The 19,024-nt window shown below is 46.6% G+C and overlaps 2 protein-coding genes across 3 annotated transcripts in view; both read left to right on the plus strand.

Annotated features, from left to right (window-relative positions):
- Positions 1-19,024, plus strand: part of LOC141147296 (protein mono-ADP-ribosyltransferase PARP14-like) — a 421,364-nt gene that overhangs the window by 256,164 nt on the left and 146,176 nt on the right. The window lies entirely within an intron of this gene.
- The window catches only part of LOC141147298 (protein mono-ADP-ribosyltransferase PARP14-like), a 242,929-nt gene that overhangs the window by 77,834 nt on the left and 146,071 nt on the right, over positions 1-19,024 (plus strand). The window contains exons 11-13 of one of the 2 annotated variants that reach the window (XM_073634507.1): positions 10,313-10,471; positions 16,566-16,775; positions 17,024-17,635. In XM_073634507.1, the coding sequence (XP_073490608.1) occupies positions 10,313-10,471; positions 16,566-16,775; positions 17,024-17,635 (981 nt within the window). The remainder of the gene's footprint in view (positions 1-10,312; positions 10,472-16,565; positions 16,776-17,023; positions 17,636-19,024) is intronic. The other variant, XM_073634506.1, reaches the window with a different exon arrangement.

Genomic DNA, 19,024 nt, shown 5'->3' on the forward strand with positions numbered 1-19,024 from the left:
AAGCTGATTGGTTCCTATGCACAGCTGCACCAGATTCTGCGTACTCCAGTAATAGTAAACCTCCCCCTATGTGTCCATGCACACATAAACGTTTACAGGCGTTTAGAGGCCGAAAAAAAAACCCACATTTGCGCTTTCAGGAGAGGAGCGTTTTGGTAGGGAAAAAAAAAGGCAAACGTGCCTAAACGCATTTTGGGGAGATTTGTGTTGGCGGGGGGATTGGCGAAGAAGATTTCTGCTAGAAGGGGGGATTTGGGGGAGTTTGTGCTAAAAAATGTAAAATGGTGGGAGGGATTGTGCTGAGATCTGAGTTTTTTTATTGGGGGGGGGGGGATTTCTGCTAGCAGGAGGAGGGGAAATTTGAGGGGTAGAGGATTTGTGGTGGGAAGAATTTGTTTTTTGGGGGGGGGTGAATGAATGAATAACTAGCATAGCGCTACATATGCGAACGAAATCGCCTCAAGGCGCTTTTGCCGCCAGTGGGATTTCAGAAGAGATGGGTCTTGAGCTTCTTCCTGAAGGCCAGATGTTTTTTTTCCGAGCGGATGTCCGCGGGTAGAGCGTTCCATAACCAAGGTCCTTGGACTGCGAACCTTCGTTCGCCTTTTGATTTATAACCTGGTCTTGGGGATGTGGAGGAGGTTTTGGTTAGTTGACCGGAGGGGGTGACCTGGGATGTAGTGCTTTATTTTGTCGCAGAGGTATTGCGGAGCTTTTCCTTGTGTACATTTGTTAGTGAGGCAGAGGGTCTTGAATGTAACCCGGTCCTTCACAGCTAGCCAATGGAAGGTCCTCAAGGACGGGATGATTGATTCCCAGGGTTTTTTTTTTCCAGTTACCAGTCTGGCTGCTGTGTTCTGGATGACTTGTAAACGTGAAATTTGGTATTTGGGAAGTCCTAGGTAGAGGGAATTTGTTCCAACTACTACTGCTGTATCTCCTTCCGGGATGAAGGGGATAAATCTACGCAATAGGCGAAGAAGGTAGTGGGATCCGCTGCCTACTGATCCTATTTGTGCATCCATTGTCATATCATGACTCCGAGGCTTTTGGCTTTAGTGTTGGGGTTGTCTGAGGATGGTGAGTGGTGTGGACGTCGTGCCAGGGTTTTTTTGTTCCGGTTTGCATGGAGGAAGAGGAGTTCTGTTTTGGATCCGTTGAGTTTGAGGGAGCTCTCCTGTCATCCAATCGTCAATCAATGAGAGACAGTTTTCCAGTGCCTGGTATTGGTCTTTTTTGTTGGTGATGCGTAGGTAGAGTTGGATGTCATCAGCATAGGAGTGATAAAGCAGGTCCTGGTTGCTGATGATTTTGAGGAGTGGGTGGAGATAGATGTTAAAGAGCACAGGCAACAGGGGAGATCCTTGAGGGACTCCGCATGTAATTCTGAAGTGAAAGCTCCTAGTTTCACTTTCTGGGATCGATTCTCTAGGAAGGATGCGAACCAGGGTGGGGGGGATTTGAGCTGGGGGGGTAAAGATTTGTACTGGGAAAAAAGGAGGATTTATGCTTTGGGGGTAAGCATGCAGATTAGTGCTCGATTTTTTTTTTTTTTTTTTTTTTTTGGGGGGGTAGGTTTTTTTTGCTGACAGATATACATCTTGGGGTGGGTGCATTTTGGCCTGTCGCCCTGGGCTCTAGATGATCCTGTCCCAACACTGCATTCTATGCATTAAAATAAAACACCTTCTGTGTTCTGCAGCCCCCACTCAGCCCTCCTAATACTTACCTGAGCCCCATCTGTATCCAGGAGTATATCGGCTGCCCGGGACTCCCTTCCTCATTGGCTAAGACAGCAGGGCTGCGCCATTGGCTCCCGCAGCTGTAAATCAAAGTCAGTCAGCCAATGAGGAGAGAAAGGGGCGGGGCCGGCCAGCAGCTCCATGTCTGAATGGACACTGGAAGCTGTGGCTCAGCTCGGGTGCCCCCACAGGAAGCAGCACTGAACAGGAGGGAGGGGCCAGGAGCTCCAGATCGGGGCTGCTCTGTGCAAAACCAATACACAGAGCAGGTAAGTATAACATGTTTGTAATTTTTAACGAAAAAACTGACTTTAGTATCACTTTAAATCCAATTCACAACCAGAACAGAGAGTAAAAAAACATGCGATATTTATCACCAGGGTTTTGCTGGCGGTATCACATACGGTATTTGTCAGAAACAGCCTGGGGGTCCCCGCCCCCCACAATAGCTGGTTGTTAAGGAGTGAGTCCTTAACAACGAATGACTCATCAACTGGCAGTGGGCTTCCATGCTGACAGCTGAATGTAAAAAAAAACATGTCGTCAATTAAAAGTTATGAAAAAAACAGCATGGGGTCTGATATGGATTTTAAGGGGAACCCTGCGCCAAAATGTAAAAAAAAAAAAAAAAAAGGCTTGGGGGTCTCCCTTAAAATCCATACCAGTCCCTTTTCCAAGCATGCAACCTGGTAGGTCAGACAAAGAAGGGGAACAAGCAAGCGCTCTCCCCCCCCCCAAAGCACCCTGTCCCTACAACCCTGGTCATTGCTTGTGGGGGTCTGCAGGTGGGGGGCTTATCGGAATCTGGAAGCCCCAAGGGGGTCTCCAGATCCCGCCCCCCCCCCCCCATGTGGATGCATATGAGGTACAAAGTACCCCTACCCATTCACCAAAAATGTGTAAGAGTGAATAAACACAGTACAAACATTTTTGATCATTACTTTAGTGAAAAGAAAAATGTCCCCCGATGTAGATCCATCGCCAAACACGATGCCCGCCACCACCACCGGAACCGAAAAAAGGAAAAAAAAAAAAAAGCTCTGCTCGCACGAACATTCCCGTGGTCTGGCTTACGACATTTCTTAAATAGCTATGGGGCGGGTCCCCTGTCAACGTCAGCTGGTGGAACCGCCCCCTTGTGAAGTCCCTGACTGCTGCATGCTGTGTCAGTGACGTCACAAGGTGGCGGTGCCACCAGGTTACGTCGTCGGGTGGCCCCGCACCATAGCTATTTAAAAAATGTCACACGGCGGGGCGGCCAAACTCCAAGAGCACTCAGGGCGAGCGGAGCATTTTTTATTTTCGGCGGAGGCGGCGTGATTGACAATGGATCTACATCGGGGGACAGTTTTTTCTATTTTTTAATAAAGGAATTGTCTAGAACCTTTGTACTGTCTTTATTCACTTTTTACACTTTTTTTTGGTTAATTGGTAGGGGTACTCATTAACCACTTCCGGAAGAATTTACCCCCTTCCTGACCAGAGCACTTTTTACGATACGGCACGGCGTCGCTTTAACTGACAATTGCGCGGTCGTGCGACGTGGCTCCCAAACAAAATTGACGTCCTTTTTTCCCACAAATAGAGCTTTCCTGACGCCTTTATGGCAGCACACACTGGGCTGTGACTCCGCCTCCACAACATGTGACTCCGCCTCCACAATTGGATAGCTCAAAAAATTGAAGAGAGATCCCCCCCTCTATTTTCTTTTTTATCCTCACCTGACGAGATTGGATGGACATCGCAAGCCTCTTACTGCATCGCCCCAGCAGGTTCAAGCCTCTCCTGTTTGGAAGTCCCTCCTGTAAAGTCTCTAAAGGAGCTTCTATGGAGGGAACTCCGATCTGGTGGTCTCAGGGGCATCTGCAACAGAATATCTGGAATTGAAGTAAGCTTTAAAGAAGCTTTAATATTGCAGTGGTCTCCTATTTTCTATTGCTATTTCATATTGCACAAAGTTTATCTATTTCCTTTTAACTTGGGACCTGTTGTCCCACAAGCGCCGGGTCTATGGCTGTCATGGCCGCCGTGTCTCTCCCTTCATTTTGGCATGCGCGGGAGGAGGAGATACAGCCATTCAGAGCCTTTTGCCCTGTTCCAAAATGGCGCCAGCACGGCCGCAATGCTTCTGCGCATGCGTGAGAGTATAACTTCCGCCGCAACGGTGGTGGCGATTTTAAAAAGCCCAGAATGTTTGTCAGTGACTCTGGGTCACTGCATTACATACAAATGCTGTATGTTTTGCCTCGGTTTTCAGGTATGTGTACCAGATGATCTCTCCCTGTATATACTGGGGTTTTTTTCATGGCTACCTTATTTTTAATTCTCTTTATACTGTTTCCAGGGTTCTTATTCTTCCTACCTACATTCTATCTGCATTGGTCATGGAGACCACTGCACACGCAGACCACCCTCATCCAATAAGGTAAGAGGCTGTCCTTTATAAATGGTATGTATTGAAGAGAGAAAAAAAGAGCACAACTATTAATACGGCACTTTCTGGCAGTCCTTCCTGGTCAAGGCGTAAGGAAGATTAAGCCATGCCTCAAGTAGAGGATCCCGCAGAAGCCGATCACGATCCACATCTCATCATGGACATTCACGCCAAAGCCATTCACGCCACAGCAGCTCTCGACATAGCCAATCGCATCATAGGAGATCACCCTCATCACATCACAATCAGAGCCACCACACCTGACCTGCAGCAAATGCCTGCCGGGTTTGTGGAGCCCCGCTTTGCCAGATAAATTGGAATGCCGCACATGCATCAATGAGGCCACAAAAGAGAGGGAATCGGATGCCAGAGAGGTTACCGAGCTGATTCGGAAATCTGTGCAGGAATCCATAATGAAGACGACAACACCTGTGCCAGACAGACCAGCTCCAAACACATCATCAGCTGCTCCCCTTCACGCATTAGAACCAGAATCCCCTTCCGAGAATGAGGAACCAGAAGTGCCAGCTGGTTTTGCCTTTTCTCTGGTGGAACCCTTTGCAAAATCAGTCAAATAGGCCATAGGTTGGGAGGAATCTGAGGAAGCGCCTCAGAAAATCCGAAAATATTTTTCAAATTTAAAGAGGGATCCAGAAACCTTCCCCTTCATTGAGGAACTAGAAGACCGCATTAAACATTAAAGACGAATGGGAAAGATCCGACAAGAGGTCTAGCCTTAATAATAGGCTAGCAAAAATGTATCCCTTGAAAGAGCCTAGGGTTAACCCCTTAATTAATGCCCCACTAGTCGATGCTTCTCTAATGCGCCTGGCCAGACATGTCACCCTACCCATCAAGGATGCAGTTTCCTTCCAGGACATATTAGATCGGAAGATTGATCAAGAAATAAAGAAAGCATACTCCACGGCGGGAGGCACCTGTAGATCGGCAGTCACCACGGTGGCAGTGGGTAGAGCTATTTCTGGTTGGGCTTCTAATATAGAAAAATCATTTCAGGAAGGAGCAGACCAAGAGAAAATAATTACCTTTCTTCAAGAACTCAAGTTGGCAGGCGACCTAGTCGCAGAAGCCTCAGTGGATATTATCAGGTCCTCGGCCCGGGCAATGTTAGCTTCGGTAATGGCGAGAAGAGCTTTGTGGCTAAAACCTTGGATAACTAACGCCGCATCAAAAACAAATTGGTGCAAAATTCCTTATGACGGCTCTAACCTCTTTGGCCCCAAATCTGATGCAGCCATTTCCAAAGTTACAGGGGAAAAGTCGGGCCTCATTTCCTCTGACAGGAGACCTAAAACATCAAAGGGTCCTGCTTACAAACGCAACCTTTCCGAAAGATATAGGGAAGCAAAGACCAATAGACCAGGAAGAGAATTTAAGTAAAACTGGTGAAATACACAGTCATCTTTCCTGAGAATGCAAAAATCCAAGACCACCCTGTCTGGTGAACGGCAGAAATCCTTTTGAGGGTGCGCCCGCCCATCCCCTAAAGGTGAGCGCCAGACTTAGAAAATTTACGCAATTATGGACGGATCACATCAAAGACCCCTGGACCCTTTCCACAATCAAATTCGGTCACAGATGGAGGTTCTTAAGCAGAATTCCCAAAAGACAATTTCACCCAACCAGACTCCCGACTTCTCCGGACAAGAGAAAAATTCTACTTAAATATATAAACAGAGTTAAAACAAAAGGGAGCCATCTTGGAGATTCCGGTTCTGTCAAAAGGGCAGAGGATTCTACTCCCCCTTATTTCTTGTAAAAAAGAAAACAGGGGATTTGCGACCAGTACTGGACTTGAAGAGACTCAACAAAAGCATCAGGATAGAGTCCTTCAAGATGGAAAGCCTCCAGTCCATACTGTTAGCAGTAAATCTAAAAGACTGGATGCTGTCCGTAGATTTGTCGGACACTTATCTACACATTCCAATACATCCTGCCTTTCAAAAATGTCTCAGTTTTTCAATCAACCACCATCACTTCCAATTCCAGTGCCTACCATTCGGCATCTCGTCGGCTCCCAGGACCTTTACCAAAGGTATGTGTTATATTTTTGTGTTTTATTTTGTATCCTATGGATACACTTTAAGGTGATGACATATTTTCACATACTGTAAAACATTTATATACTGAATGTTTTTCTGATTCATAGCACAATATTATATAATAGATTATAATGTTTATACTTTCCTCTTTGTATCCTATTGATACATCTTAAGGTGGTGATATTATTTTAGCATACTGTTCACATATACATAATCTACTGTTTTGATACATTTTTAATTTGTTTTGGGGTTCATTGGGTTTTATTCTAGCAGAAAGTCGCCAGATCTTGATCCAGCACCGGGAGATCCTACTGACAACCCTGCGAAATTTCAGTTGGTTAGTCAATTGGCAAAAGAGCAAACTACAGCCTACACAGAATATGGTATTCCTAGGGGCAGAATTGGACACCAATCTAAACAAAGTACAGCTTCCTCAGGAAAAAATTATGCCTCTAATTCAGAAAATACAGAGACTAATCTCAGCAACATGTTTACCGGCCAGAGTTGGTATCCATGTCTGCAACTCTGCCCATGATTCAGTGGTCCCAGTGGCACATGAGAGTGTTGCAAAACTCCCTTCTGAGGCAATGGAATGGAGCATCAATGCTTCAGACAATTTACATTCACAGATACGTGAAACAATTAATGTGGTGGTGGACACATTTCAGCAACCTCAGGAGGCACAAGCCTATAATCCCTTCACAGCCGGAAGTTACATTGGTTGCCAGTCAGAAAGTATGGGGAGCTCATTACCAAGACCAAGCAGCCCAAGGTCAGTGGCAGTTTCAAGCTCACAGTATAGTTTTGAATATACTGGAACACAAAGCAGCCTTTCAGGCGCTTATGGCTTTTGCTCCATACCTGGGAAGAGCGTTCTGATTCCGATGGACAACAGAGTTGCGGAGTCATATATCCAGAGGCAAGGAGGTACCAGGAGTCACACTCTAATGGAGGAAGTTCGTCCCATCTTGGATTGGGCACAAGTACATCTGGCAGACCTGAGGGCAGTGTATGTTCCGGCAGCACAAAACATGTTGGCCGACTATCTAAGCAGAGAACTTCTCTTGAACAACGTGTGGTCATTGAACCAGCAGGCCTTTTCTCTTCTTACAGAGACTTGGGGAGATCAACTTGGTGGCTACACCTGTGAACACCAAATGTTGGAGATTTTTGTCCACAGCAACCTTCCCCTCGGCCGAGGGAAAAGACTGCCTGATCCACCTGTGAAATTTCAAGCTGGGATACATATTTCCACCCATTCCCCTAATCGCAAGGTTCCTATCCAGACTCCAGAGATCATCGGTTACGGTAATAGCAGTAATCCCTTTCTGGCTGAGGCCTTGGTTCACAACTCTATTGCAACTCAACCTGCAGCAACCACTGCCTCTCCCGGTAACATCAGACCTCTTATCCCAGGGCCAATTCCTGCATCCAGCCCCGGAGAAGGTACACTTGACGGCATGGAAATTGGAAGGACTCGCCTGCTAGAGCAAGGCTGCTCACAAGAAGTGATTTCAACACTTCTGCAGGCCAGAAAGAACGCCACTAACAAAACATACACACAAATTTGGAGAAGGTTTTGTTCGGTGGCCCAACAAAAGAACTGGAATCCAATATCACCAGAACCCCCGCAAGTTCTGGAGTTCCTCCAATTGGGTATTAATAAAGGGCTGAGCTCAAGTACCCTTAAAGTTCATGTATCTGCCTTATCCGCAAAAACAGGCATTAGATGGGCATTACACCCCCTAGTAATCCAGTTCATGAGAGCATGCCTGAAGATCAGACCTCCGAAAAAAACGACATTCCCGGCGTGGGACCTATCAATAGTACTTGATGCACTGTCAAACTCTCCTTTTTACCCGGTCGAGTCAACCTCTCTATGGAACCTGACTTTGAAGTTAACCTTCCTTATCGCCATTACATCGGCGAAAAGAGTCTCTGAGTTACAAGCATTAATGATAACAGAATCTTATCTAATCCTCTATCCTGATAGAGTGGTACTAAGATCTTTGGACCATTTCATCCCCAAAGTAACATCCTCATTTCATTATAATCAGGACATCATCCTTCCATCTTTTACTAACAATCAAGGTGAACCCCATGCATTAGATGTGAAACTCGCGAATTATTTCCCAGTGTGTGCTGCCATGAAGGCGTCAGGAATACGGAAAATTGTATACTCACCTTTCCTGACGCATCTTCATGGCAGCACACAGAAACCCACCCATTCTTAGATGATAGATACAGAAAATAGAGGGGGGGATCTCTCTTCAATTTTTATATCTAACCAATCCTGTCAGGTTGTGGAGGCGGAGTCACAACCCAGCGTGTGCTGCCATGAAGATGCGTCAGGAAAGGAAAATTACGGAAAAGGTGAGTATAAAATTTTCCGTTTTCTTTTATTGGTATTTGATCACCTCTGCGGTTTTTATTTTTTGTGCTATAAACAAAAAAAAAAGAGCGACAATTTTGAAAAAAAAAGCAATATTTTTTACTTTTAGCTATAATAAATATCCCCAAAAATATATAAAAAAAATTAATTTCTTTCTCAGTTTAGGGCAATATATATTCTTCTACATATTTTTGGTAAAAAAAAAAAAAAAAATTGCAATAAGCGTATATTGATTGGTTTGCGCAAAATTTATAGAGTCTACAAAATAGGGGATAGATTTATGGCATTTTTATTATTAATCGCGATCTGTGATTTTTATCGTGACTGTGACATTATGGCGGACACATCGGACACTTTTGACACTATTTTGGGACCATTGTCATTTATATAGCGATCAGTGCTATAAAAATACACTGATTACTGTGTAAATGATACTGGCAGGGAAGGGGTTAAACACTAGGGGGCGATCAAGGGGTTAAGTGTGTCCTAGGGAGTGATTCTAACTGTTAGGGGGAAGGGCTACCACTGACATGACAGAGATCACTGCTCCCAATGACAGAGTGCAGTAGATCCCTGTCATGTCACTAGACAGAACGGGGAAATGCCTTGTTTACAAAAGGCATCTCCCCATTCTTCCACTCCAGGACACCGCGGGCACAGTCACGGAGTACACGGCGGGCGCACGCCCACAATGCCGTGTCTTAAAGGGGACGTACAGGTAAGCCCATTTGCGCAGCCGTGCCATTGTGCTGACGTATATCATCATGCACTGGTCAGCAATCTGTTAACATGGGCGGGGCAGAATCTGGGGGCCCCCGTGTTAAAGGGGGCTACCAGATTCCGATAAGCCCCCCCGCCCGCAGACCCCCACAACCACAGCCCAGGGTTGTGGGGAAGGGGCCCTTGTCCCCATCAACATGGGGACAAGGTACTTTGGGTTGGGAGGGGCAGAGCCCCCCCCTGCCCCAAAGCAACCCCCCATGTTGAGGGCATGTGGCCTGGTATGGTTCAGGAGGGGGTGCGCTCTCTCCCCCCACCCCAAATGGCCTGGTATACATGGGGGGGACCACACTGTATTTTTTTAATAATTTTTAATTGACAGCATTTTTTTTTTACATTCAGCTGTCAGTTGATAAGTCATCCATTGTTAAGGACTCTGTGGCTGGCTTCCCAGGCTGCTCCTTAGCAACCAGTTATTGGGGGGGGGGGGACCCCCAGGATGTTTCTGACAAATACCACATGTGATACCGCCAGCAAAACCCTAGTGATAAATATTGCATTTTTTTTACTCTCTGTTCTGTTTGTGAATTGAACTTAAGAGTTCACCAAATGCTTTGTGACGATATTTACCGGCACATTTTTCATTTTGCGGTAAATACCGCATTATTGTTTTTTGTGTTTTTTTTTGTGAACTGAACTTTATTTACCGCATGCAATCATTTATCCAAATTAGTCACGTGACCATGTTATCACATGCGGTAAATGTTAGTGCATTGGCCCCTATGTTTCTAAACCGTTGTGTAGTGGTAATGCTTGGACCTTAGAAGAAGGAGGGGGGTGGACACCTCTGAAGGTTGTCCTGAAAATGTACCTGTTGATGCAAATAAAAATGTATCACAAACTATATCCAACTGTGTCTTGGCCTCAACACTGATTCTATCATCCATTTCCTCCTGGACAGAAACCAACAAATTGCCGGACATCGGAGGAACTCCAGTGAAGAAGATCCTCATCTCCGACACATCTAAACCGGATGAACTGAAACAAAGTGTGAGAAACATTCTCCAAGACTGCGAGACGAAGAAAAATACATCCATCGTGTTCTCTGCCATGGAATCAGGTTGGTAACATAGAACGAAGGTCAGGGAGTGTCTCTGTATGCTTTCCAGGGTCTCCCCCCCCCACACTTTTTTTTTAAGTGTCGTAGTTTTTCGCCATTCAACAAACGTTCACAATTTTAAAGCGTGACACGCTAGGTACGTATTTACTCGGCGTAACATCATCTTACAAAAAATTGGGGTAAATATTGTGTTTTTTTTTTTATTATTCATTAAAGTGTAGATTTTCCAACAAAATGTATTTTGCGAAACTGCTGCGCAAATACCGTGTGACATAAAAAATTGCACCGATCGCCATTTTATTCCCTAGGGTCTCTGCTAAAAAAAAAATATATAATGTTTGGGGGTTAGAAGTCATTTTCTAGCAAAAAAACAATGATTTAAACTTGTAAACAAAAAATGCCAGAAAAAGCCTGATCTCCCCGGTCATAGAAATCACTGAACTGTTTGTCTTCTTTCAAACAAATTGATGGCTTTTATTCCAGTGACCCGATCGGCCATCAAAAGAACGCACAACACTCACAAACACAGGAGACCTTGTGTTCTATACCAACTACAAGAGCAACTATTCTTAGGCAGGGTTTGGTGGAAGACTAGGGTTCCTCCAGAAGATGCTAGGGGTTCCGTGGCTGATTGACCTCCAATATGATAGTACCAGCATAGTTCTGGGGTCCGTGCTACATGGAAGAGCCAGCAGCAATGCGCTAATGATAATTTTTAGCAGTCTCTATGAGTGCAACCCTGATCACCAATGTAAGGAACATTCTTCTCACTGATCACCAATAAGGAACATTCTTCTCACTGATCACCAATGTAAGGAACATTCTTCTCACTGATCACCAATAAGGAACATTCTTCTCACTGATCACCAATGTAAGGAACATTCTTCCCACTGATCACCAATGTAAGGAACGTTCTTCTCACTGATCACCAATAAGGAACATTCTTCTCACTGATCACCAATGTAAGGAACATTCTTCTCACTGATCACCAATGTAAGGAACATTCTTCTCACTGATCACCAATGTAAGGAACATTCTTCTCACTGATCACCAATGTAAGGAACATTCTTCTCACTGATCACCAATGTAAGGGACATTCTTCTCACTGATCACCAATGTAAGGAACATTCTTCTCACTGATCACCAATGTAAGGAACATTCTTCTCACTGATCACCAATGTAAGGAACATTCTTCTCACTGATCACCAATGTAAGGGACATTCTTCTCACTGATCACCAATCTAAGGAACATTCTTCCCACTGATCACCAATGTAAGGAACATTCTTCTCACTGATCACCAATGTAAGGAACATTCTTCTCACTGATCACCAATGTAAGGAACATTCTTCCCACTGATCACCAATGTAAGGAACATTCTTCTCACTGATCACCAATGTAAGGAACATTCTTCTCACTGATCACCAATGTAAGGAACATTCTTCTCACTGATCACCAATGTAAGGAACATTCTTCTCACTGATCACCAATGTAAGGAACATTCTTCTCACTGATCATCAATGTAAGGAACATTCTTCTCACTGATCACCAATGTAAGGAACATTCTTCTCACTGATCACCAATGTAAGGAACATTCTTCTCACTGATCACCAATGTAAGGAACATTCTTCTCACTGATCACCAATGTAAGGAGCATTCTTCCCACTGATCACCAATGTAAGGAGCATTCTTCTCACTGATCACCAATGTAAGGAACATTCTTCCCACTGATCACCAATGTAAGGATCTCTGTACTGGAGAGGCTTTGTAATAGTGTTTCTTCCAGTGACACGACCAACCCAGGGCCATTTTTTTCTTCACCACTGGTAGCCGATTATTTGTGCACTGATCTTAAACTTTTCAGTTTGCTGCAGTGTTCCTTGGCTACCCAAATGGAAGAGATTTGGCGTTGGGGATGTCTCACGGGCGGGGGGGTTGTGGGGTGCCATGAGGGGGGGCACAGTTTCTCATCTTTGCCCTGGCCACTGAATGACCAACTCCCCCAGTAACATTATACCACCAACCTTCCATCACTATCACCTCCATTACATGTATACAATATCTGATGGTCAGTGGTATGGAGCCTGTGATCAGGGCCGCTGATAGAAACCATGGGGCCCCGTACAGCCTACATGATGGGGCCCCCTTCAGCCCCACCATCAACCCCTCCCCTGGCCCCACCCCTTGTCTTAAGATCCAGCAAAAGGGCTGAGATTGGTGGGAAGCGGTTAATTATGCCAAGAGGTGCCATGTCTTACTTTGTAAACTTACAATCTGTTTATGTATGTGCATTATATTCAAGTATGCAGCAAATTCAGAATAACTGGCATAAGATGTAGAAGGGGGGGCTCAGTCAGTAGAACAATGGACAGAGTCCCCCATTTCACATCAGAGCCCCCTTCATCACATCAGAGCCCCCTCCATCACATCAGAGCCCCCTCCATCACATCAGAGCCCCCTCCATCACATCAGAGCCCCCTCCATCACATCAGAGCCCCCTCCATCACATCAGAGCCCGCTTCATCACATCAGAGCCCCCTACATCACATCAGAGCCCCCTACATCACATCAGAGCCCCCTACATTACATCAGAGCCCCCCTCCATCACATCAGAGCCCCCTCCATCACATCAGAGCCCCCTTCATCATCACATCAGAGCCTCCTCCATCACATCAGAGCCCCCTACATCACATCAAAGCCCCCTCCATCACATCAGAGCCCCCTCCATCACATCAGAGCTCCCTCCATCACATCAGAGCCCCCTTCATCACATCAAAGCCCCCTCCATCACATCAGAGCCCCCTTCATCACATCAGAGCCCCCTCCATCACATCAGAGCCCCCTCCATCACATCAGAGCCCGCTTCATCACATCAGAGCCCCCTACATCACATCAGAGCCCCCTACATTACATCAGAGCCCCCCTCCATCACATCAGAGCCCCCTCCATCACATCAGAACCTCCTTCATCATCACATCAGAGCCTCCTCCATCACATCAGAGCCCCCTACATCACATCAAAGCCCCCTCCATCACATCAGAGCCCCCTACATCACATCAGATCCCCCTACATCACATCAGAGCCCCCTTCATCACATCAGAGCCCCCTACATCACATCAGAGCCCCCTACATCACATCAAAGCCCCCTCCATCACATCAGAGCCCCCTACATCACATCAGATCCCCCTACATCACATCAGAGCCCCCTTCATCACATCAGAGCCCCTTACATCACATCAGAGCCCCCTACATCACATCAGAGCCCCCTACATCACATCAAAGCCCCCTACATCACATCAAAGCCCCCTCCATCACATCAGAGCCCCCTACATCACATCAAAGCCCCCTACATCACATCAAAGCCCCCTCCATCACATCAGAGCCCCCTCCATCACATCAGAGCCCCCTACATCACATCAGAGCCCCCTTCATCACATCAAAGCCCCCTTCATCACATCAGAGCCCCCTTCATCACATCAAAGCCCCCTAAATCACATCATAGCCCCCTCCATAACATCAGAGCCCCCTTCATCATCACATCAGAGCCCCCTCCATCACATCAGAGCCCCCTCCATCACATCAGAGCCCCCTCCATCACATCAGAGCCCCCTACATCACATCAGAGCCCCCTTCATCACATCAAAGCCCCCTTCATCACATCAGAGCCCCCTTCATCACATCAAAGCCCCCTAAATCACATCAAAGCCCCCTACATCACATCAAAGCCCCCTCCATCACATCAGAGCCCCCTACATCACATCAGAGCCCCCTTCATCACATCAAAGCCCCCTTCATCACATCAAAGCCCCCTAAATCACATCAGAGCCCCCTCCATCACATCAGAGCCCCCTCCATAACATCAGAGCCCCCTTCATCATCACATCAGAGCCCCCTCCATCACATCAGAGCCCCCTCCATCACATCAAAGCCCCCTCCATTACATCAGAGCCCCCTCCATCACATCAGAGCCCCCTCCATCACATCAGAGCCCCCTCCATCACATCAGAGCCCCCTCCATTACATCAGAGCCCCCTCCATTACATCAGAGCCCCCTCCATCACATCAGAGCCCCCTACATCACATCAAAGCCCCCTCCATCACATCAGAGCCCCCTACATCACATCAAAGCCCCCTCCATCACATCAGAGCCCCCTACATCACATCAAAGCCCCCTCCATTACATCAGAGCCCCCTCCATCACATCAGAGCCCCCTACATCACATCAAAGCCCCCTCCATCACATCAGAGCCCCCTACATCACATCAAAGCCCCCTCCATTACATCAGAGCCCCCTCCATTACATCAGAGCCCCCTCCATCACATCAAAGCCCCCTCCATTACATCAGAGCCCCCTCCATTACATCAGAGCCCCCTCCATCACATCATAGCCCCCTCCATAACATCAGAGCCCCCTTCATCACATCAGAGCCCCCTTCATCACATCAAAGCCCCCTTCATCACATCAGAGCCCCCTTCATCACATCAGAGCCCCCTCCATCACATCATAGCCCCCTCCATAACATCAGAGCCCCCTCCATCACATCAGAGCCCCCTACATCACATCAGAGCCCCCTTCATCACATCAAAGCCCCCTTCATCACATCAGAGCCCCCTACATCACATCAAAGCCCCCTCCATCACATCAGAGCCCCCTACATCACATCAGAGCCCCCTTCATCACATCAAAGCCCCCTAAATCACATCAGAGCCCCCTCCATCACATCAGAGCCCCCTCCATAACATCAGAGCCCCCTTCATCATCACATCAGAGCCCCCTCCATCACATCAGAGCCCCCTCCATAACATCAGAGCCCCCTTCATCATCACATCAGAGCCCCCTCCATCACATCAGAGCCCCCTCCATAACATCAAAGCCCCCTCCATCACATCAGAGCCCCCTCCATAACATCAGAGCCCCCTTCATCATCACATCAGAGCCCCCTCCATCACATCAGAGCCCCCTACATCACATCAAAGCCCCCTCCATCACATCAGAGCCCCCTCCATCACATCAGAGCCCCCTACATCACATCAAAGCCCCCTCCATTACATCAGAGCCCCCTCCATCACATCAGAGCCCCCTCCATTACATCAGAGCCCCCTCCATCACATCAGAGCCCCCTACATCACATCAAAGCCCCCTCCATCACATCAGAGCCCCCTACATCACATCAAAGCCCCCTCCATTACATCAGAGCCCCCTCCATCACATCAGAGCCCCCTCCATTACATCAGAGCCCCCTCCATCACATCAGAGCCCCCTACATCACATCAAAGCCCCCTCCATCACATCAGAGCCCCCTCCATCACATCAGAGCCCCCTCCATCACATCAGAGCCCCCTCCATCACATCAGAGCCCCCTTCATCATCACATCAGAGCCCCCTACATCACATCAGAGCCCCCCTCCATCACATCAGAGCCCCCCTCCATCACATCAGAGCCCCCTCCATCACATCAGAGCACCTCTCAACATCAGTCCCCATTTCAGGTTGGTGGGGGGAGGGGGCCCCCTCAGGAGGTGTTAGGATCGTTTACATTACAAAACTTTTTTCTGACTGTTTGTGTTGTGTCAGTGCTGGCAGGCCAGATGCGGTGTCAGAGCGCCTGTTATCCTGTACAGTAGTGTCTCTTACCTCAGAAGCTCCTGTCCCGGGCTGCTAATTCTCAGACTTCTCTCCTCCAACCAATGAGAGCAGCGGAGGGGTGTGGTCTGGCGCAGAGAGCCAGGCCCCCCTGGAGCTAAATACAGGGTTGCTATGGCAACTCCTGCACCTCTTTATTCTATGCCCATGGTATTAACACAACACCCCCCAAGCCAGTAGGAGCGGCTGAGCGGGGTGTAAATTAGAAAGCGTTTTTTTCTTTTTCTCCACTGAACTGTCTTTAAAGCTGCACGGCCCCCTCTGCTGGCCGGGCCTGGTAAAACAGGGTTGGTTGTACTGGCTTATCAGTGGCCTTGCCTGTGATGATGTAGATCTTGTTTTTAATATGTACATGACATACATTTTTTAATACAGTTCCAGGCTGGTAAGGCTACACAGAGTCTATATGTATAATTAATGATTACGTAGTAACGTCCACTTATCATTGGCAGGTTTGGGAATGGTATCCTCCGATGTGGTAGCCGAACCCGTACTAGATGCAGTGACGGAATTTGTTAGCCATAACTCACCCAAATCAGTTCTAATGGTGAAACTGATCACTCCGCTTCAGCAAATTGTAGATGATTTCCTCAATGCCATGAAGGTGAAGGCCGGATCTGCTGCAGCAAAGCAATCCTCCTGGCTGTCTGGATTTGCGAAATGTAAGTATCGATACCTTTATACAGATCATGTCTGACCTCTGTTGGTTGGCAAGTTTTGAGCAGCCTACAAATTTTTTTTATCTCATTGGCTGATACTGCACTATGCACCACCCTATTAAAATAAACTGCTTATTTCTGATTGGATGATATGGTCTACAGTGACCTCATCAGTAAGTCCTTATGTCAACCTGGTGTGACTCTTCCTACAGAGTCCAGTTACATACATTTGTTTTTTGCCTCTTAAACAGACCTTGTGAGTTATGTGACAGGAAGTAATAAGGAAGATGAAGAAGAGGATTCCAATGTTTTTGAGTTCAGAGAAAACATTGAGCCGGCTATTATCCAGCTGTGTGCGGAAAGTCAGGACGCCGTGGATAAGACGAAGGTCTGGCTCCGCGATCGCATAATGAAGGAGCAGTACGAGAACATCATCACAGATGACTGTATCCAGGACTTTGATGACAAGAACCATGAGGCTTTGCGCCAGCTTCAGAAGACCTACCAAGTTACTGTTATTTTTGAGTCACCGGGTTCCACCGTCAAAGTGCTGGGCCTGTCCAAAGATGTCCTGGAAATAAGTAAAAAAATCCAAGACATGATCAAGAATGTGAGAGATAAGAAGATGAGAGAGCGGGAGGCGGAGCTGTACAGTAATCTAGTGGAATGGGGATACCTCAGCGGAGGCAAATTTGTTCCATTTGACAAAATGACAAACGCGGATCTGGAGAAGGCCATGAACGAGAAAAGACAAAGTATACATATTTCTATTAATGGGGCAAAATACACAGTGATTGTAGAACTGAAAACTGCAAAAGATCCCAAAGGGAACTCCGTGGAGCTTCAACGAAATGATAAACACGGTAATTCTATTTTCATCATTAAAGTGAACCTGTGAGGACATAAAAAGGGAGCTGTCATTGCTGACTTTTTAAATTTTCTTTTATATTCCCCCCCTTCTGCTACCCATAGGGGTAAACTGTTCCTTTAGCCTCCTCCAGAGATCTTTGTGATGCTCCACAAAGCATTTGCTTGTAAATCATCTCAGCAGGAAGCCACATAGGTTACCCTCTGGATGGCTGTGTCCTCCATGGGTACAAATCAGCCATTAAGATGAAGACCATGGCCCGGTGGTGCAATAGGGTTTGGGCCTGGCCTGGACCTTTTTCAAGCAAAGAATGTTTTGGGGGGCCACACCATAAAGATCTTCATAGCAGGACTGAAGGTAAGTTTCAAAACTACGTGGGTTACACTGAGGGAGAGGAGGGGGCTGTAAAAGACAATATCACTAAAAATTAGTTCAGGGTTCCCATCACAATCCTGGTTTTATTCCCTAGCAAACAACTGATATGAAACAAGCATGTTGTCAAAAAAGTCTGAAAAGTCCCATTTTGCAAGCTTGTTCCAGGCCAGAACCCCATTATGGAGTGAAGCCAGGATTAGGATGATGGGGTCGGGCACTTTACACACATAGCCAGCGATGTTGACCAAATGATGTAGTAAAGTGTGGAATATGGGTGCTAACATTGTTTGGTAGGTACTGTAGTTCTTTTGATGTTAAGGTCACCCTATGCCTTCACTTCTTAGTAAGTCATAGACAAAAAAAATACATCCTGAAAAACATAATACTGACAGTCAGAGAATGGGTGTGACTATAAAAAATAGAACTTTTTAGACACTAAATGGGTAAAAGTTTTTGAACACCTAACCATCACACCTATAGGAGCTTGTTGACCCTGGACCAGAAGCATGGCCATGAATAGGGAGTTATCACCTCTCATACACACACATTTGTGAGTAAAAAAAACCTTCTGGGAAGTCTTTTTGGAGGGTGTTTGTGAGGATTTATGTAGTGAATTAGTGATCTTGAAAGAGAAAGGATGAGGTCTTGACATCAGTTTAGGTTGCTGTGTTTGATATGCTTCTTACTGGCATTCAAATGCAAAAGAAGTCCAGATGAAGGAGAATAGACCATGCTGTGACTCAAGAGCCAAGTCATATTCAAACATTGCTCACCAGATCCTTCCCAAATCCTTCACACATAATGAAGGGATCAGAAGCATAAGGTGAACGCCTATGTGGAGAAGAAAACTTAGATCCATACCAGAAATGTCCTGAGCCCGGCTGGTCCAATCTCCCAGGATGGTCATCTGACTTGAGGTAGATTGGACGCTGGCTCCACATACTTGCAGAGTACAATAAAGCACATGTGTGACAGAAGGAGAATTGGTGACGAGTCTGTGTCGGGGGAA

The sequence above is a fragment of the Aquarana catesbeiana genome, linkage group LG06 (assembly GCF_042186555.1).
Source record: "Aquarana catesbeiana isolate 2022-GZ linkage group LG06, ASM4218655v1, whole genome shotgun sequence".
NCBI classification, from domain to species: Eukaryota; Metazoa; Chordata; class Amphibia; order Anura; family Ranidae; genus Aquarana; species Aquarana catesbeiana.